Here is a 21,006-nt window from a genome sequence, read left to right on the forward strand (position 1 = left end):
AAGCAGTGGTATCAACGCAGAGTACTATTTGAAGGTCATGTGAAGGTCACTTTAAAATCTTAAATCGAAACCCCTATTTTTTATTTAGTATTCTTGTAGCTGACATCGAGAGCTTTCCAAAACGCTATAATAAAGTATTTCTTCATTAAGTACTTTTTGAGTTATTTTATATTTTAATCTGACATATTTTGATATAAAAAATAAAATATTTCATAAAATATTCAGTTTTCGATAATCTTACCGTAATACTTTTATGTACAGAATAATGAGACAAATTAATTAGTGCCAAAAAAATCAAATAATTGTTTAAAAAAATACATTGTAAATAATTTTCTTAAAAACAATTTTTTTTATACTAATTGATTTGTCTCACTATTTTGTACATAGAAGTATTACGATAAGATTATCAAAAACTAAATATTTTACGAGATATTTAATTTTTTATATCAAAATATGTCAGATTAAAATATAAAATAACTCAAAAAGTACTTAATAAAAAAATACTTTGTTTTGGAAAGCTCTCGATGTCAGCTATAAGAATACTAAATAAAAAATGGGGGTTTCCGTTTAAGATTTTAAAGTTGACCTTCACATGACCTTCAAATGATTTTCCAAGGTCAAATCATTGTCACCATCTTATGGGCCCCCTCGAAACCAAACAACTTTTGTCTGAAACATTTTTCTCTTCCGGGCTTGGTTTTTGAGATATTTGCCTGAGGAGATTAAAATGGGACACCCTGTATATATATATATATATATATATATATATATATATATATATGTATGTATGTACGCGAGAAAAATTAATAATGTAACAACAGTTGCCTTAATTAAATCATTTCAAGTTACGTCGAACAAGCGTATTGACGACGTCCCATACAGCACAGAACATTGCAGCAACATTGCAGCAATATTGCAACATTATAGCAACATTGCGACAATGTTGCAATGTTGCTGCAATGTTCTGTGTTGTATGGGGTATTTATCGATTATTTGCCATTGCGCAAAACACAGAAATAACTTTGCAAATGTAACTTGTTAGGTCTTAAGCTGGAAAAGTGTTTTGTACTTTGCTCAGAATAAACAAAAATATTTCGTGAATATTTCAAGTGCATTCCCTTTTCTCATTATATATTGTTCGTGTATATTTATTACCTAATCGATTATATTATATAATAATCCAAAATGGACGTGAAAGCGCCTGCCAAATTTTTTGGCCCATAAATAAATGTTTAATTATTATTTTGAACAACGTATATATGTCAATATATATATCACGAAAAAAAAGAATTTACTTTTATATGTTACAAATATTTAGGGATTTATAAAGATTATAAAGATTATAAAGAAAGGGATTATAAAGATATGTTTTTATTATATAGGTGCATAGTCGATTTTTATGGAATAAATACGCAATATAAAAATATAAAATTTTTGTAGCGTAATAAAATCAACGTCAGTGTAAATAAGCACCTTAATTACGATACATTATACAGACCTTGGGAAGAAATATATATTCTCCGATCACATAAATTTTGCAAAATAAGCATATTTCATAATTTAAATAATAAAAATAAGCATAATGAATAATATTCACTAACACTCACCCTACCTCCCACCTCTGTATTGCAGCCCTTGCATCGACGTTTGAAAGAAGCTGCTTTGTCTGAAACAAATTTCATCATATTGATGTTATACAATTAAAATCAAACACAAAAGTTTTAATCAAAATCAATCAAAAGATTATTCGCTTACGTTTGTCACTGCACGATGAATATAATCCGCAAAAATACCGTGAATTATCGAATTGAACGAGCGATAAACGAACGAGCGATCTTTCGTCTTTCTTCCAGCGTTAATAACCGCGTAAAGTGAGCGAGCATGCGCGGTAATTAATCTACCGTGCGCGCGAGTCGTGAACAGGCGGCCACGGGCTGTGATTGGTCGGTTTTTAAGCTTTGAATTTCGCAAACTATTACTTGAGATAAAAACATTCAGACTTCTATTATCTAATTTTTCAATGATTTAAGCATTTAATAACGTTAAAATTTACATTCTGAGAAGAAATATTTTCTCCTGTGAATAAGTATAATGAATATATTCACTCACTGAACTCTGGGTATTGCGATCGCTGCGTCGATGTTTATAAGAGATTTGTCGTCTCCGGAACACATTTCATCATACATTTCTATACGTATTTTATAATCAAAATCTATCAAAGAATGTTTAATCGAATCAATCAGAAAACTGCCCACTTACGTATGTCACTGAGCGATGAATATGATCCACGAAAATACCGTAAATTATCGAACCGAACAAGCGATCCTTCATTTAGCGTTAATAACCGCGTGAAGTGTGCGGGAATTAACTCGCCGTAGTTTAAAGCTCACCATTTCAAATACTTTTATTTAAGGAAAAAAGCCAGACTTTTATTACTTAAATTTTCTAAGCAATTTCTAATTTTGTTATATAAAAAAAAATACTTAAGTTTCGTGAAATGAACAAAAAAAATAATGACAAAATATTACGGAGAACTATCATATATTCTCAAACTCAATTATTTACATTGATCATTCAATGCCTTAACAGTAACAAATAGTCTTTTCTTTAAAAGGGAAGAAGAAATGGTATAATATAATAAACTAACATATTTATTAATCATCAGATTCAAGCACATCGGATTTAATGATACATATCGATACTTTGTACAGTAACCGGAAAAATATATATTCTCGAAGAGTTTTGACAGTCGTTTTATATTTTCAAGCCATAATATTATTGCAGAACAGGAATTATCTTCTCAGTCGTTATTATTTTTCTTTTACATTTGTAAATATATGTATTTACAAATTTAATTTAAGATACATAAAGAACTGTGCAGATTTGATAAATAAAATTGTGTTTGATACTGCATTATCAAAAGCATAGCAAAAATGTAATGAAAAACAAGTACTCTTGAAATCTTTAAAGTTTCGACAGATTCCGATCATTTTACAATAGTTATTATGTGCATATATATATTATTTAAAATTAAATAACTAAAATATATATTACATAGTTTTTAAGAGAGAAAGATATATGGCATTATATTTTTATACAAAAATATATATGCACACAACAATAAAAGAAATAATCTTAAAAATTTTATATTTTTATGTTAAGATCTAAAAAAAAAAAAAAAAAAAAAAAAAAAAAAAAAAAAAAAAACTATGCACTATGCATTTATATAAAAACATACTGCATATTACCTTCTTTTTTAACATATCCTAATAACATCCCTAAATATTTGCAACACACAAAAGTAAATTCTTTTTTTAATGTATTGTATTAACATATATACATTGTTCAAAATAATAATGAAAATTTACTTATAGGCCAAAAAGCTTTCTAATTTTTATGCCTATTCTCACACAGACTATTTTTTCTGCTTTTTTTTATATATTCTAATAAAATCTCTGACTACACTTGTAACAAACAAAACTCAATTCTTTCTATGTGACATGTTAAAATGCTACTCAAAACAGTAATAGTCACATTTTTTTTAAAATTCTGCAGATTGAACTAAATAACACAAGCAATAAAAACTTGGTAAAACTAAATTTACATAAATATATTTATTGAAAATTAAAACATTTTATACCAAAAATAAATTTTGAAACTTTGTACCTACTATATAAATAGATATTAATATCGATACTCTAACAAAGTGATTTCCTAACTGTTTTGAGAGGCATATGATGAAAAAACACAACTAATACCAATTAGTTATCTAATATCAGTATTATCTAATATCAATAACGTCAATTGATTCTATTTTTATAAAATCTTTATGCGCTTTTTCCTTTTTTCTTTTATAAGTTATGTATATCTGATATTATTTTACATCGCACCATGTAATTTCTTTCACTTGATTGAATTCTGTGATCCAATCAGGGGAAAGATCTGTGTAATTGTGCCAATTCCTTTAGTACGTCCCTCTCGGAACAAAAGTTGCATTCCGACATGAAGATATTCTGGATGACTAACGAATCTAAATAATACAGAAGCGGTGTCGTTTGTCTGCAATCCCCTATCTTTCACATCCATTATCCCTTCAATGACACAAGTCTGCCTCACGTTACCCACATGTACTGTCGTTTGAAAACCGGAGAATATCGCGGTAGCGTGATATAATATTAAAACAGTTGCCTGAAACATAGTATTTACAGTATTTAAATTTCGTATTTAAATATAAAAGTCGGATCGTATATAAGCTGACCATCTTGAATATTCCTATTCTTAGCAAATCAATCCATTATTTATAAAAACAATGGTGATGTCGATAAGATCGAGAAAAACAAGAATTTAGCGTTATACTAATAGCATAGTTTGTACAGTTTACACTATATACAACGAAGCTTTTCCACACACCTGAAAAAACAGTGTCGCATGCGGTCGATCACGCGGAGAAACTAAAACCATTCCCGGGCGAAGATGCGGTAGGGGAGGGCTACGATTCGTCGGTGGCGCTAGTGTTAAACTGGCGCTTTGCGACGCTCTAACTAAACAGCACGGAGCTTTATTGCGATGTAAACTAACTACTCTCACTGGACTAAATTCTCCATCCGGCAAAGGTCCCACTAATAAACGAGTTCCCGGTGCAATCGCCCCTTTAACAAGTAATCCTCCTAAAACTGGTTGTGTCAAACCTGCTACCCTATATACAGCAAGTAAAATAAAAAAAGTCACTTGTGTAATATTTACAAAAAATTTGTGGAAAAACCGCGTTACATTCGAGATATTAAAGATATATGTAAAAATCATAATGATTTATAAAATATTGAAGATTCATAAAGTTGATTAGTCATAAAATATAAACTTTATAGAGATCGTTACACACACCTACATACCTAAATGTTTCGTCAATTTGAAATAGACACGATTCCGGATCGGAATCGATTGAATTCATCTCGTAAGGTGCCAAATTTTTTATAAACGCGGTTAATTCCTCAAGACCTTCACCAGTAACACAACTGACACTAAGTACTGGTGTTACATCAGACGTACAGTCCCATGACGGTATGTCATTATTGCTAAACAATACTAATTGCTTAGGATATCCCAGCGTCATCATAGCATCCTCAAGTTGAACTAAAGTCTCAGACATATCGCAGAATCCTAAATCGATTTTATTCACGACGATGAAAAATGGAAGTTTTAATGCTAAACAGAGAGCCATGTGTTCCTGCGACACTTCGTTTAGAGGCGGCGCTACAACTAGCATAACATGATGCGGCGAATATCCTAAGGAAGTAAAATATCTATTTTCAAATATATATATATATTATATTGTTTAATAATTTAATTTTCTTATTACAGGGGTAAGAACACATATAAATTATTCGTTATAATATACAAAATGTATCATGTAATTAAAAATTTAAAAATTACATACCTGTAAGTCCGAGTACCGTCGTCCTCAAATATTTTCGATGTCCAGCTAAATCGATGAATGTAACGACTTTCGAGGCATGTTCGCATATCTCTTCGGCTGTAGCCATTTCAGCATAGTTCAAGATGTGACCTGTACTATCGAATCCGATGATCTCGTGCGATATCGAGGACGTCCGACCTGTTTTTATCTCGTGCAGATGACGCAACATATTGAGCCTCGCTCTACCTCTACCATTATCCAACTCACCCTGCGTCAGTACTCCTATGCAAACAATGAGTTTATATTATATTATTGTTAATTGTACATGTTATTTATATAATCTTTACAATTGTGGTCTCAATTATTCCATACATAAGATAAATAGCAGGCAACTAAGTAGCAGAGTGTAGTGTAGACTGTCAGTGTCTCTACCTTAAATATCCTCTGCTAATTCTCTCACCTAAGAGAGTTGACTTTCCAGCATCTTGCGCACCAATAACAGCCAGTCTCAGATCTACGATACTATCCTGGTCCTCTCTATCGTCCTTCCGTAATTTTTTTATTAATACTTCAGCAACCTTCTTTTCCTCCTTATTAATATTATTATTTCTATTTTGAGATGTCAAGGTTTTATTTGTGGAACTCGTAACTGCACGCTCGCGTAATACCCGTATATTAGCACCCAGTCTGGAAGCCATGTCTTTCAGAGTCTTTAGGGACGCTTTCATTTCCTCTTTCGTTAAACCCGCCAATTTTCCATTGTCCTCCACTCCTATATATCGAACACATTGAAAAATAAGCAGGGAAAAAAACAATGCAAAACTACAGAAATTGTAATTATTTGTACCAATTTGATAAATTGCCTCTCCGTGTCCCTCTCTTAGCCTCCATTTCATCTGGGTAACAAGATGTTCAAAACGTTGACTAGATGGATTTATTAATTTTAATTTGTATTCTATGTTTCCTTGTTCAGGTTCCGGTGGCAGACAGTCCTCTTGATCTTCATCGGTACTAGAAGTCTCGCAATCTGACAATCCATTTCCATCATTTTCAAAATCATTCCACTGCCTTTTCCTTATATCCTTATCATTTGGTGGATTAAAAAGTTGTAAAAACGATTCCATATCTGTAATTATTAATTGTAAAATGTCATTTTTTATTGTAAATTATTTTAAAATTTAATTAACTGTAAAAAGAAATTAATATCTTTGTTCATAACTTTTATAACTTGAATATTTTATAAGGATAGAAATAAAAATATTTCTTTGTTTATATTTTTTATAAAATTTTATTATAAATGTGAAATTTCTATGAAATATATTGAGATGAAAATGATATAGTTATAAATAAAATATGAAATAAAAATCTTATAATATAACATCCATCATATAGAATAAAGATTGCATCATACTAGACATATTTCACAACTCACGATTTTAATTTTAATGTCATTTTCTGACTTACTTGCAATTATATTTTTAAATAAAAATATCACGAAAGGTTAAAGAAATTATTATTAAAAGAAAATTCAACTTAGATTTTAGCAAGAAGAAAATTCTTATAATTTTCATCAAAAAAAAATTTTTCGTTTTTTGAAAGGATGATGCAATTTCTGATAATGTAAGAATCTATTGTGTTATTTCTTTCAGATATATTTTCCACAAAAAGAAAGAAAATGTACATAATTAGTCTTTTACATACCTATTAAACTTATCAGCAAGGAAAGTATATTTTGTTAAATGTGATTTATTATTTACATTGAAATACTTCTTTTTTCAAGCAACGTTATACTCTCTTTCGGGAATATCCGTATATATGTAGATATCTCTGCTACGTCGAAAGATCTGACAGATATGGATACGTGTTATGTTATGACACATTGCGTTATAGCATAGCAAATAATACCAATGTCAACGCTGATAAGGGGCAGGAAAGGATAACATCTTAAGACGCGTGCTTATTAATTTTGTGAAAGAAAATTGACATGACAGATGAAATTGATTAGCCGTATTGACAAACAGCTGTTTTGAAAGTAAAAGTGACAGCGAAGAGAAAAAGTGAGAGGATTCGCGCCAGAATTTTTTTAGCATTTCAACGAGATAAACGTATACTCACTGCATCTTTCAAGTTACGTCTTTTCTTCAAAAATTTAGATAGTCTTGTAGTAACTGTATATCGAAGTCAACGATTTCGTCAATGTTGCAAGACATAATAAACGTGACTGTACTGTGATTCTCTTCTTTTTCCCCGTGTGCAAATTAGGTCACGACCTGTCTGTCATTTTTCTATCGATCGTGAACGACATGAAACATAGAAAAGAAATTCGCTTTGCAAAATAGTAAGTTACTTTCTAAAAAGTCTGTTCCTTTTTATGTCAAGTGTTTAATGCAGGAGTAAAAAGGAACAGACCTTTTTTGCAAAGCGAGTTTCTATCCTAAATTTCACGTCGTTCATGGTCAATAAGAAACTCATCGTTCAAAATGGTAAGTTATGGTCAGAAAAATGTCCTATTTGATTAAAATAATCAAGTATTATGTAGCTGCTTATTATTTGAGAATTGCGCCTACTTATCGAATATTATATTGTCTAATTAACAATAAATATTCCTTTTTATAGGGCATCGATATTAATCATAAACATGATGAGAGAAGATGGGGCGAATGGAATTAAAGTCCCAAGATGTATATTTACGACTTCTGGTCAAGATAATAAATTTTATTTTCGATAAATATCATTAGTTAAACTATCGAATCCAAATCAAATAAAAGAACTTACTTAACTTCATTAAAAATAACGCATCAATATTCTTATATTATCGATATATTTTATTGAAATTATATAAATTTTCACGATTGTGATTACATGTGAAAATTTTATACTGTATCTTTTTCTTTATCTTTTATTCATTAAAAAAATAAGAAGAATCTAATAACCGTGATTATATATATATTAGCAATTCATCTGCATTTAAATTTTAAAAATTGTGATTGCATTCTCTATATAGGTCTGTATCTCTTGTATTTTCTTTTTTTTTCTCTTCAATATTTGATTACACACATATATACATCTATTTTATTTTAAATAGAATGAAAATAATGCTAAAAAGAATAGGCTCTGTATCAGATCTTATATAGGCTGATTCAGTTTTACTGTTTGCTAAAGAAATATTTTGTCAATTGCAGCCTTGGTTCAATTATTGGCAGTATAAATAAGCGGATCATTGTAATTGATATGTCTTCAATTTTTTGCAACTGTGATTTTTAAACTTTTTTTACTATGAATTTCTGTATACAAAATTTTACAGAATTTTAACATAGAACTTGCTGCTTAACAGTACATAGATATGTTACACATATTACACATATTATATAAAATTTTATAGAATTTAACATACAACCTGCTTAATAATACATATACACATAATTATATCACTGACATATCATGTGCGTGTACTTATTTCTTCTCTAATTAGCGTAAAGTCTTTTGAGTAGAAGCTTGTGTAAGCCTAAAGAATTTTGTTAATCTGATGATTTTAATCTAACGATTTCAATTTAGAGGAAAAAATATATGAGAAGAATAAATTAAAACCAGAATGATATATAACAAAAATATGTAATAAAAACTTTATTTTTTATTTTAGAAACAGTTCTTTATGAACAAAATTTATCGACCATCTATTTCATTCATATATATTGATGAAGAAACTTGGAAGGGAAAATTGCATCACAGTAGTTGTTGGTACTATCCTTGATGACACTAGAATCTTCAAGAAATTCCAAAATTGATGGTAAATATTTGTACAATGTTTATTATTAATGGAAGTTATTTTGCACAGTAATATTATTATTATTATTATTATTATTATTATTATTATTATTAGAATATGTAAAGCAATCTTTTTTTTTTTAACCAATATAAAATGGCCGAAAACTAAACATTATCTTAATCTTTATGCTTTATTTATTTATTTACCTTTGTCGTACTATACATAGCTATTAATACTATTTATTAATAATAATTTTTGCTTTTTTGATATTACATATTGTTATATATTAAATTTTATCTATAATCTTGCAATTAAAAATTACTGTTTATTATTAAATTACATTTAAATTTATTTGATTTTTTATTTTACTATCTTTTATAAATCTATCGTGTCATGAGACAATTACGTTGCCGTCGTATCATCTTGATTCTCTTCTAGTTCCTCGGGTTTTTCTTCATCGTCCGATTGCGTTTCCTCTATGGCAGTAACATCCGGGAAATATAATTTGGATTCTTCGATAGCCTTCTCCGGATTTTCGCTTATGTGATAAGGTCCAATACCGGCGAAGCCCAGAAATGCTTCGCAACCTACTTTCTTCACTGTGCAGACGAATATTTCGTAACTGAATGAAACATGAAATAATTTAATATCCAGGTAAAATAAACTTCTCTTGTTATCAAAGATATAAAGAAGTTAATACAACATAAATATATACATAGTTTTTTAAAATTCGAAGGAATTATTCAAAAATATTTATTTAATTGAAAAATGATAGATATGAAAGTTAAAAAATGTTAGAAATATTATCTACAAAAATATTACCTATTTTAAAAATAGATATGATTTAAGTAAATCTGAATGATATAGCATATTGTCCAAAGTTTTTAAAAAAGAAAGTCACAATTAGATTATAGATTAATTTTTTTAAATTCTGAAAAAATGGATTACATCACTGAATTTCTTAATTTTATATATATGTATATGATAGAAAAGAATACCCTGTCTTCTCTTCTGTGTTCATCTCGAATGCCTCTATACTTTTGGCGATTATCTTAGCCTCAGGCGGTTTATCATATTCAAATATACCAAAATTGAGGACCTCATCATTGAACATGTCCAACACCATTTTTAAATCATTTTTACGTGTATAATCATATTTGAAAATGGTTATTGGCACTTTTGTCATTTTATCTTCGTACTGTGAACAGAATCAAGACATATATATTATTAAAAAGTTGCATATATATTTTATTATAATTTTAAGTAAATTAGATTAAAGAAATATAATATAGAATCAGAGTTATATATAATTATATTGTCTAATTTTCCATATATAATTATTATCTATGTCTCGATTCAAGCCCTTTAAAGATTTTGAGAAAAACTATTAAATTTTGTGAAATGTACTTTTTACATATACCTACTGGATATGTTGTGTTAGTATAAACATTGAATATTGTGCGAAAAACAATTGCCTTGTTTCTAGGATTTGGAGGCGTCCAAACAAAAGGAAATTTTTTATTTTCCTTGTCAGGAACTTCAAAAGCTGGACAATGTTTTCCGGCGTAACTACATAAAGTAATGATTAATTTTAAAAACATAGAATATTATAATATTAATTGCAAGTATTACTAACAATTTTCAATAGTTTTATCATTAATATTATATTGTTGGTATATAGTGTGGTGTCAATTTTCCAATTAATTTTATACTTTATGTTGCGAATGCATCAAATTGCATACTAAAAATAAATCGCATACCAATCTTCATTTAAACAGTCATCTGTTTCCGGTAATGTTGGTTCATTGAACAGAATACTGCACAGATAATTATGAACTTCCAGATTCTTTCTCCCTTCGACGATCTTCAATCGCATAAACATACACTTGCCATCAAAAAGCAATTGTTTGGTAGCTTCCGAAAAACTATATGTAGACTGCATGTTAAAAAATAAAACATGGTATATGTTTACTAATAATAGGTTAATAATGAGAGTCTGTTGTAGCATAAGGAAACAAAAATACTTCATCGAGCATCTGTCGGAGCAAATCCTCATTCAGTCGTTTACGTATCTCTTGTTCCACAGCGTAATTTTCCGGTAATAATTCTTCAACTAATTCCACATATGGTGGACTCATCCTCTTATCTCTTCTACGTCCTTCTTCGTCTTTGAATATCCAGGGAAACAGCAGCAGACAAGTCTCGTTGCACAAAGATGTGGTCAAATGCAGCATTTCCGTCTCGTATCTCGCTTTAGCTTCAGCTTCTATGTAATAATATTTTTTCTATGTTAGGCGATAAAAGTAATTTTCGTATATAATCGAATTTTTTCTCGGGCGGAAGTTGATTTATTTAGTGCCTATGGTTACCGATATATTTTACCTTTTCGAGATTTTCTCGCTATTTCCTTGGCTATTTTTGTCTCTTTCTCGATTTTCACTCGTGTTACTTCTTCTGGACTCATCTCGGAAACGTCTATCGAGAATCTGCATATTTAGCATAATAAAGAATTTAAAAGCAATAACGAATTTATATTTTACGATATTATATCATGCGATTAGGACGTCATAGAATTCTTGCAGTTGATTGATATTTAATGAATGAATTGTTTAATCGATATTAAATTAATTTTTTTGATAACTTGAGATATCATCAACATTTCAATTATATAACTGATTAATAATGCCCAAGAATTTTTGAGGTGAATCGTTCATTTTCAGCTTACTCGTGCTCGCCCCCGTTTTGAACTCTTTCGAGTTCGCTCGTCAGCATTTTCACAAACTGCGGACAATGCGCTCCAAACATTAAATTGATCATTCGTCCTTCCTGCCAGAAAATAGGATTCAATTGTAATAATTATTTTTAGCACGAATTATTTTTACAAGATAATTACATGAATAAACATCCATATGGGTTCGCTCTTCCCTTGAAATCTTTTTAAATCGGTGACGTGATCGCAATTTGCCTAAAAACGATAAAAGAGGGTAACATATTAAAAATATTTTTATATGATATTTGTTTTGGAGATTAATTGAAAGAAAAGTATATTTTTGTAGGACAAATATTTTTTATTTCTATATGTATAGCATATTTTGATTTTGGGCTATTAAATAAAATTTTTATTTATTCATACGATATCTATAATAATCCTTTTTATATCGCGTTTCCTGATAATTACCGTGGCGTAACTCAATGCGTCGCCTCCAATTTCCATCTTTATCTTTTTCAGGATGCTCACCATGCCTGTGCAAGGACCACTCCAATCCGAGTACACATCTACTACTAAACAAGAACATTATACTAAAAATACCTTTTATAACAATCTAATCGAAAAGATATTCATACGAGATAAAAATTACTCGCCTATTAAACCCTTCCGCGTCAATACCTTCGCCCATTCTTCGTCATTAATAACTTCTGTTTGCAATGCCGCGGGTGCTACCTTCTTCGCCATTCTTCTCGTCGTTTTCGTTCCACCCTAAGATAAAAAAATTTATTATATTAATTCAAAAATTATACATTTTGGAGACAGTTTTTGTAATGATTCCAATGTGTTTGAACATTGGAAATAATTTAAAAGCTATCTAAAAAATATCTAAGATAGTTTTTAGATATTTCTTCAATGCTTTTTGGATTTTTGCATTGTTTGAAATTATTGTAATTTTATTGCAATTATATGTAATTATCATATTTTTCAGACATTCTCGATTTTCGCTGTACCCTTTTATGACGCAACATCTTTGAAGCTGGAAGAATAATCTTGCAGATCGCGAAACTGCGATATTGGATCAATTGATCTAACTTCGGCAAAGTGGAAAGAAGTACTGCTTTAATCGCGTATTTTCTACTCGTTTACATAGGCTCGGCTTTCGGGTTCGCTTTCGGCCGCACGGGGACATCGGCGACATTGTAGGCACGCGATATAATATAATGATTAATGAGCTTGTTATACAAATACACGCAGAGGTAATTACGGTGCAGAAAAATGAGGGTTCTGCAAAGTTAGTTCCCCTATATAATAGCTTGTCACAAGATATTAACCCGGATATGTCTTGAGAAAGAAACCTCTTCAACAAAGAAACGATAGCAACGTTTAAAACTGAAAGCCTTTTGGTTAAATATTTTCTCCACTGTTTTTTATATAGAAATGATGGCAGATTTTTTTTCTTTCGATTAATACAATTACACATTTTAATGTTCAAACATCATATTTTGTACTCATATATTTGTTATTTTTAAATATTAACATAAACTATGGAAATATTTACACAGACATTAAGTATAATGCTAAATTGTTATATAACAATTATTTATTGTTTTATTTATATATAAAATCTATTATATAAAAATACAATATAAAAATTATAAAGATTATTTACATTTTCATAAGATTTAAAGATCAATATTTTAGCATAATACTAATATTTATATATATATATATTATTAATATATGTATAGGATAATATACGAGGAATGTTAACAATATGTAAAAAATTACATATAGAATCATTCTGACTCAAGGTGCTAAGCAGCCAAGGACAAAATCACCATTGTCTTGTATAATATAAAACTTTACAATTTTATTAAAAAAAAAAAGATTTGCATAATATAAAAATTGTGACTTCATTTACCGATTGAGATAAATTGACAATTCTGTTTCGTCGTCGCGTTTTTAAAGAGCTTTGCAAGAAATGGATTGCGTGTCACAGCCGATTTTCCCTTGGCAATTAGAACAGCACTCGTTTAACAATTAAAGCGAGACTCACGCATCGATAAATAACCACGATCTTTGTTGATTTTGCACGTGCTCGGTTACTATGTAACTATAGATATTACGTAGGATTCAGTAATTAATTTAATTTCTATATCTCGAAATATTAAAAAAATGTGTTTTCGACAAAATTAGAAAAAAGAGTATGCTCCTATAAAGTCATTGCTTAATATGATATTCTTTCTTTCGAATAATATATAAAACAAATGCCTGTATGTATATATTCATATAAATAAAGATCATAGTTATTATAAACAATCACAGATAATTATAATATATGCGTATATAATTAATTATTGATCTTAAAAATAATAGCTAAATATTTAAAAATGGTAATTCGCAAAAATATTTTTATATGTTCCATCTCTAATCGCTAGATGGCATCTATATGTATTTAAAATGCGCGTGTGTGATATATATAGTATTCGAAACATTTTGCAGCTCAGCTTATTTTTCATTTTATTCGATTAATTTTGAATGATTACTCGATAATATCGCAAATTATAGTTTATAATAATCACATCACATATTCAAAAGTTCAAGAAATTATGATCATTGATTCTTTGAATCATCATTAACGAATACGGTAACCGTTAAAAAGTAATTTATTATCGAAATTGATAAAAGTGGAAGGTGTCATTGGATTTATTAATACTTGAACATAACGTGAAAATGTGATGATTAAATTCCATTTGTATCAGAAATAATATATTATGATAATTGTTATGAACGCGTAGATTTATTGTCTTAGAGGTTAGGTTCTGTTACGCGCATGATAGCTGATCACGTGACGATGGAAACCGATATTTAAATTTTCATGTATTTGTAAACAAGTTTGCTAAAAATTAAACATGCAATTTTTTGTATAAACGGAAGACAAATATTTTAGATGAAAGAAAACGAATATAAATTTTATAATGAATATATGTCTAATATTACAGAGGTATACATATGTGTCAAAAACTTTAACGAATTTTGATAAACAATTATAGAGTTTTATAAACATGTTTGGAAAAGAAGCTATCAAACTCGTAACAGAGCTCGATATGTATGAGGATATCCGACCGTTTAATGTAAGTATGAATGTTGTTATCATTTTAATTGTAAAAATAGCCATATAATCATAAAGTCTTTTCCAATTCTCAGGAGCAAGTAATGCGACAAGTTTTTGAAGAGATGCAGACTCTTTACGGGGCCAATCTGGTGGACAGGTATATTAGATTGTACTTTGATCAAAACTATTTTACAATTTTAAAAAATTAATATAAGAAATAAAAAAGAGATTAAAACACACAGTTATTGTATAATCAGTATTATAATAAATTTAAGAAAATAATACATGTGCTTATTCTGTAATTTAGCAATTAAAATAGTTTTATTAAAGATTAGATCTCAATCTCTTGACAAGTTTTTTCTGCTTTCCACAAATGTCAAACTTTTTATAAATGTTTCAGTAACACTATACAGAATGAAGGAAACAATGAGTTGTTACCATCAGTGCATTTTCGCCATACAGCCCTGCTCAGAAATAAAAGATGTGTTCTGGCATATCTGTATCATCGGATTAGGCGTTTACGGCAGATGCGTTGGGAATTGGGCAGCATTTTGCCAACTGAGATAACAACTAACTTGTTGAATGCAGAAATGCAATGGTTTCAAAATTACAATAAGTCTCTGGCCACTTATATGAGATCGATTGGAGATGATTACGGATTGAATCTGACTGTGAACATGAGCCCTCCAAAGACACTCTATGTTGAAGTAAGTATCTGTAATGTAAGCCAGAGCAACATATATATAATAGAAAAAACTGTGTAAGAAAATCATTTTACTCGTTTCCTGAACTTTCTGTTCTCTATGTATAATTATTTCAATCATTTTTATTAATATATATTTTAATCAATCTCTATAGATATATACTCAATGTTTTATTATTTAATTAACTTTATATATGTAAACTATCTAAAAAATAGTTTTCTTTTGCATTATTTTTAAATTGATTTTGATCATTAAATATTCTAATATATTTAATATATGAAAAAAAGATTTTTTTTTTTTTTTTTTCATAAGAATTTATTTTTGTTTTCTACACAGCTCTTTTTCTTTATTAATCTAATTTTTTTTAAGAAAAGTTTTAAGATATTTTTTTTTAGAAAAATAGAGGGGGGCATCCATTATGTATTTCATGAATATTTTTAAAGATATAAACCGTGTTGTGAAAGGCGTTAACATTTAAAAAATGTTTGAAATTTTGAATAGAAAGAGGAAAATAAAATTTATAATTAGCTTTTTGTCGATATAATAATCAAATATAATTTCTCTTTTAGGTGAAATGCTTAACTGATTTTGGTAAGCTGGAACTCGAAGACGGCGAGATTATTACGCTCAAAAAGAACACATACCATTTGCTTCCGAGAGCTACATGCGAGCCACTTATCAGACAAGGTATACTCGAACATTATAACGCATGATGATTACATTATGATAAATTAAAGAGAGTTGTTATTTTTCTACTACTTTTATTATATTTTCATATTATCTTACTTTTACATACATCAAAACTGTCGTGCATTGGATGTGACAATAAAGAATTTATTTTTATTTTCTTTATTTTAATTTATTGCAATTGCCTATAATTAGATCATCTTTCAAATGTTCCTGTGTGTATATTTGTATTTAGTGTTAAACTTGATTAATTTTCAATTTGATTATTTAATTTGATTATATATGAGACTGTCATATCGAAAAAATATAACTTATACAAACTTATTAACAATAGGTGGATTATAAATTGAAATCTTAGATTTTTTTTGCATTTTTATGTCTCTAGATTTCTTCTTCCAGTTTTTTTCCATTGTGCTTTAATCTCAAAAGTAAATAATTTTTATTGTTATCGCGCATATCGAATGTGATATATAAAGTAATGCATCAAAGTAAATACGATCCCATCGTTAAAGTGTCAACTCTTGATGATAGATTTTGTGATTAATACACATTCACTTTTATCATTTATCACAACTTTATAATCTTATTCATTGTTGCATTTAAACCCATAATTTAAACTTTATCAAAGCAAAGTCTATTTGAAACTAATTGAAGAATATAGTTTTGATAGTTATCTATATACTGTTATTTATACTATTATTATACTATATACTATAGTTTAATTTTCAAAATCATTATAGAATTACTAATCACTATTAATATTAGAACTTGGATAATGTAAGGAAAAATCTACATGTATGTATGCAATACGGCAAATAACGACAGCGAACCAATATTTATTCGAGATTAGTAAGACACAATCTCAATGCAGCTTCAGTAATGGTAAGAATGGTAACGCCTCCTTTCCGTCCCATCAACGAATCCTCAAACTTTTAAAATAAAATAAGAACCTACTTTCTTTCTCTTCTTTTCATCCGTTTACCTTCTTCTCCTCTTTTATCTATCAGAAGTTTTTAAAATGCAATTCATATATAAACATGGCATAAATAAGAGACAAGCAGTTTGTAAGTTAACAGCATATGCGTATGATATTTCACGCATAGTTTCAATAGTTTCATAGTTTAAACATTTTATAATTTCTTTCTCAGTGAAGACCGGTAGCAGTCGACATCTATCTCGCGCAATCATTATATTCGAGTTTTTCCTTCACCTAGTTATGAAATACAGACAAGGCAGTGTGAATTTCCTGCAATGAATCAAAGAAAACACATAACGGCAACGATAGATGGCCAGTCAAGCATTTGAGATCCGTTGTTTGGAAAATTGACATAGAGGAAGCTGTAAGTGTCAGATTTTAAAAGTTACATAGTTCGTTATTAGCAAACGCGCGCGTTTTCGCGAATAATAATTTTATAGAGAATTATGTGCAAGATTGAAGAGTTTAGAGCACGTAATAAAGAGGCAAGTGTCAATAATTTGTGAAATTTATTTATTATTCATTTAAAATTGATTATTTATAGATTAATTTCTCTTCATTCTTTCGCTAAATCCTTCGATTACAAAATTAAAATTATATGTATAGTTAATTCGACAGCAAGAAGATTTTAGAAAAGAAAGCAATGCAGTTTAAATAAAAAGTTATTAATTTAAATAAAAAGTAATCGATTTTAAATGAAGCTTAATATCATTTTTGTGTTAAATTTTCATTTAATGGTATGACGGATTTAATCAATTTTTTATTTATGACATACATAATCTAGGAATACGATTGTGATCCGCGAATTTGCGAGAAAACATCAATACGGAATAAACGTTAGTTTCATGCAACATTTATCGACACTATCATAAACAATATCGCGAGAACACTATTTTTCAAGTATTTATCTAGTCATCAAAATTATTGCTTTCTTTTTTGCAAATCTTCATTTGCATAGAGCCCGTTAATTAACGGTTGATAGCTCATGCAAGCCATTGAATCGCGCTAAGGAATATTGAGAACACAAGAAAACAAAGTACATTAGAAAAAAGCACCATAGAATGAGGTTGAAATGCCAAAGGAACGATGCATTCATCCATACGCTTCGCCGTTCTTGAGTCAGCGTACTTCCCCAACTCTGTTGTTGGCTGTGTAATAGTGGTATTTGTCGCGATACGAATTTAAAAGTGCTACCTTTCTTTCTATCTTATATAATCGCGACTTTAATCGATTCTTTTGTAAACAACATAAGTCCATAATTTTCCAAGATTGAGATAACAGACGTGTAAACGCTTAAGCTTACTGCAATCAGAAAATAACACAAGTTTGTGTGTGTGTGTGTGTGCAACATTATTCAAATAACGTTGCAAACACACATAAGATAAATTTATATTAATATATATTTTCTTATACAATATGTAATATTTGTATTATTTAATATTAATATATTGAAGGCAGGGAAGCTTAATAGGATGATCATGCATTCGATTAATTTTGATTCATGAAATTGTATTATTTCGCAAAATTAATCGATTAATTAGAGATCATAGGTGTCATTCACCATTTTAATTCAAAAGTATTTGCACGGAATCTATAAATTTCATAATGCAAAAAATATATCTGCAATTCTATATTTTTAATGCGTCTATTTAGCAGCTGTATTTTGCATCGTGAAATTACGAAAAATTATTACTGAAACCTCAATGATCTGTTTGTCGCGAGTACATATGCAAATATCACATTGCTTTAAAAAAGTCATATTTCGTGTGGCACTTATCAATAAATATTGAAACGATATTTGTGTGTAAATATGAATGTGCACGTGATTTTGCGATAGCATATGCTTCGTGTGATAACCAGGGCCGCTTGCAAAATCATGTATGTAATTTTGCACGCAAATGCAATCGAAATAACATGATATCATGTATATATAATTACCGCGTCTAACAATATAATATAAAATAATTTTTCTTGATTGTTTTACTTTTTTAATAATATTCTTTCGAAAGTTCGTACTGTAACACATACGACGTTACGAGTATTCATAATTTGCGTTAATAATTCTCTCTATAAGTGTATTTAAAAATCTATGCATACGGACAAACTTGCATGGCTTCCGCATAATGCATATTTATGAATCGACCAATCGTGTGTTTAATGTAATGCAGCTATATGTGGCATCCTTTAGATACGTGATCGATCAATTCTTCCGCGCATATATGCGGCTATGTAGGTTTGCTTAGATAAACCTTAATCGTGTCTTAGATAATGTAATATCATTTTGTTACGTTCTTATTTTTGATTAAATTAAATTAAAAGATATGCTTTGATTTAAACATATATTTTGTCATTAAACATGTTTCTTTTATCAGAAATTTGTATCAAAAATTTTTATCAGAATAAAAATTGCTCTCCTCTGCAAGGGGGGAAGAGGGTACAAAGATATAAAAAAAATTTAATATATATAATATAATATATAATGAATATTTTTAAAAAAACTTTTTTTTCTTCTTTTTTTTTTTAATATATAGAAAGATATATTCATTGTTAATCGTAAAAAAATTTTTTTTAATATTCGAGAGAGAGATAATTGTATTTTTAAGATTGTATAGTTTAAGTGTTAAGATACGACATCGAAGGTATACGTCGAGTAAATACAATGTTGAGATTATTTACACATTTTCTATCGTTATCGTAGGTTTTCCCCCAGATAATCCGGGCATTGACGTCGGCGATGTTCACCTGTGTCTACAAGCACGTACACCGAAAAATCTTCATCTTTATTCGTAATCGATTGACCAACTTAATGCATAGCGTGGTATCAAACGATAGTAAGTCCCGAATGGATACTCTATTATCGGTTTATATCTATCAAAAAGCTTCGCTGTTGCTTTACGTGTACACAATCCGAATCTGTCGACTTGGATGCGGAACCGATTTCGCGAAAATAATTTCTCTTTCAAGACGTTAATTTTTGGAATTAAAAGCGATTGAGAACAAAGAAATTTTGGCGAATAAATCTCTACAAGCGCAAATAGATGTTATCGAATTTAGATATTAATTAGGATGAAGTTGATGTTGAAAATTGGAAAATCACGAGAAGTTTTATCGATATATTTTGACAAAATCCACTCGAAGTTTTTCAATTAATAAATTAAATTCTAGAAGTGTGTTATATTTTTCAAAAAATATTATATTACTTTTTATTTGCTATAAATTTGTACAAATAAAATTATTATTTTAATAATGTTTTCTTTTTACAATTTTAGCAACACGCTTGTAACAGAAAAATTTGAAGAGTCTCAACAGCTTTGTCTTTCGAGGAAAGAAGATCGCGTATACTTGGATTGTGCTGACTAAAAAGTAATAGGTAATAAATGATTTATTGTCTTAACGGTTTATTGTGCGGCCTCAACAATAATGGGAAAACCTATGTGGAATTTTTGCGATGGTGAGCTCCTTTGTACGCATCGAGGTCGTATATTCGGCGGCTACGAATCGATTTCCCGGTATACGAACGGTAACGACCATGGAACGTTTACAACCGTGCATCGTCGCGGGGACGTTTCAGATAGGAAATGCCGATGGAATTTCCGGTGAGTTCGTCGTGTCGAGCCACTTTTACCGAGCGAGAG

At 29.3% G+C, this 21,006-nt stretch overlaps 3 protein-coding genes across 13 annotated transcripts; 1 reads left to right on the forward strand and 2 right to left on the reverse strand.

The window, feature by feature from the left end:
• Positions 1-3,242: 3,242 nt before the first annotated feature.
• LOC138933423 (GTP-binding protein 2) lies at positions 3,243-7,693 on the reverse strand. 2 transcript variants are annotated; one of them, XM_070296124.1, is made up of 8 exons: positions 7,529-7,693; positions 7,115-7,257; positions 6,261-6,539; positions 5,874-6,185; positions 5,435-5,695; positions 4,890-5,283; positions 4,411-4,696; positions 3,243-4,188 (listed from the first exon to the last, which is right to left on the reverse strand). In XM_070296124.1, the coding sequence occupies exons 3-8, from the start codon at positions 6,535-6,537 to the stop codon at positions 3,904-3,906; spliced, it is 1,815 nt and encodes a 604-aa protein (XP_070152225.1). In that variant the 5' UTR covers positions 6,538-6,539; positions 7,115-7,257; positions 7,529-7,693; the 3' UTR covers positions 3,243-3,903. The 2 variants fall into 2 exon arrangements, with proteins under 2 accessions (XP_070152225.1, XP_070152222.1); XM_070296121.1 differs by lacking the exon at positions 7,115-7,257.
• A 1,698-nt stretch (positions 7,694-9,391) lies between these two features.
• Positions 9,392-14,613, reverse strand: LOC138933599 (uncharacterized). Its single transcript, XM_070296422.1, has 12 exons — positions 14,606-14,613; positions 13,811-13,859; positions 12,543-12,657; positions 12,358-12,461; positions 12,073-12,144; positions 11,905-12,005; positions 11,562-11,665; positions 11,204-11,445; positions 10,940-11,115; positions 10,604-10,748; positions 10,178-10,377; positions 9,392-9,801 (listed from the first exon to the last, which is right to left on the reverse strand). Exons 1-12 carry the CDS (start codon positions 14,611-14,613, stop codon positions 9,582-9,584), a joined length of 1,536 nt encoding a protein of 511 aa, XP_070152523.1. The 3' UTR covers positions 9,392-9,581.
• On the forward strand, positions 14,373-20,740 carry LOC138932939 (DNA replication complex GINS protein PSF1). 10 transcript variants are annotated; one of them, XR_011446886.1, is made up of 8 exons: positions 14,373-14,550; positions 14,892-15,023; positions 15,097-15,161; positions 15,405-15,711; positions 16,278-16,395; positions 17,544-17,735; positions 20,070-20,202; positions 20,641-20,740. XR_011446886.1 is itself a non-coding variant. In XM_070295270.1 (5 exons), exons 1-5 carry the CDS (start codon positions 14,955-14,957, stop codon positions 17,174-17,176), a joined length of 600 nt encoding a protein of 199 aa, XP_070151371.1. In that variant the 5' UTR covers positions 14,590-14,954; the 3' UTR covers positions 17,177-17,636. The 10 variants fall into 10 exon arrangements, 3 of the variants coding, with proteins under 3 accessions (XP_070151371.1, XP_070151374.1, XP_070151373.1); XR_011446885.1 differs by having other exon boundaries at positions 14,373-14,536; XR_011446887.1 differs by having other exon boundaries at positions 14,373-14,536; positions 14,943-15,023.
• Positions 20,741-21,006: the final 266 nt, after the last annotated feature.

Source organism: Polyergus mexicanus, unplaced genomic scaffold (genome assembly GCF_030449975.1).
Source record: "Polyergus mexicanus isolate NDT 795.1 unplaced genomic scaffold, iyPolMexi1.0 SCAF_5, whole genome shotgun sequence".
Taxonomy (NCBI): Eukaryota; Metazoa; Arthropoda; class Insecta; order Hymenoptera; family Formicidae; genus Polyergus; species Polyergus mexicanus.

Coding starts and splice junctions, on each gene's coding strand:
- LOC138933423 (XM_070296121.1), bottom strand. CDS start 6,537: ATGGAATCGTTTTTACAACTTTTTAATCCACCAAATGATAAGGATATA. Junction 6,186..6,260: donor AGAGGCAATTTATCAAATTG/GTACAAATAATT, acceptor TTCGATATATAG/GAGTGGAGGACAATGGAAAA. Junction 4,189..4,410: donor ATGCGACACTGTTTTTTCAG/GTGTGTGGAAAA, acceptor ACTATGTTTCAG/GCAACTGTTTTAATATTATA.
- LOC138932939 (XM_070295270.1), top strand. CDS start 14,955: ATGTTTGGAAAAGAAGCTATCAAACTCGTAACAGAGCTCGATATGTAT. Junction 15,024..15,096: donor AGGATATCCGACCGTTTAAT/GTAAGTATGAAT, acceptor TCCAATTCTCAG/GAGCAAGTAATGCGACAAGT. Junction 15,712..16,277: donor CAAAGACACTCTATGTTGAA/GTAAGTATCTGT, acceptor TTTCTCTTTTAG/GTGAAATGCTTAACTGATTT.
- LOC138933599 (XM_070296422.1), bottom strand. Junction 12,658..13,810: donor TTGTCAATTTATCTCAATCG/GTAAATGAAGTC, acceptor TTTTTATCTTAG/GGTGGAACGAAAACGACGAG. Junction 10,378..10,603: donor ATACTAACACAACATATCCA/GTAGGTATATGT, acceptor TTCTGTTCACAG/TACGAAGATAAAATGACAAA.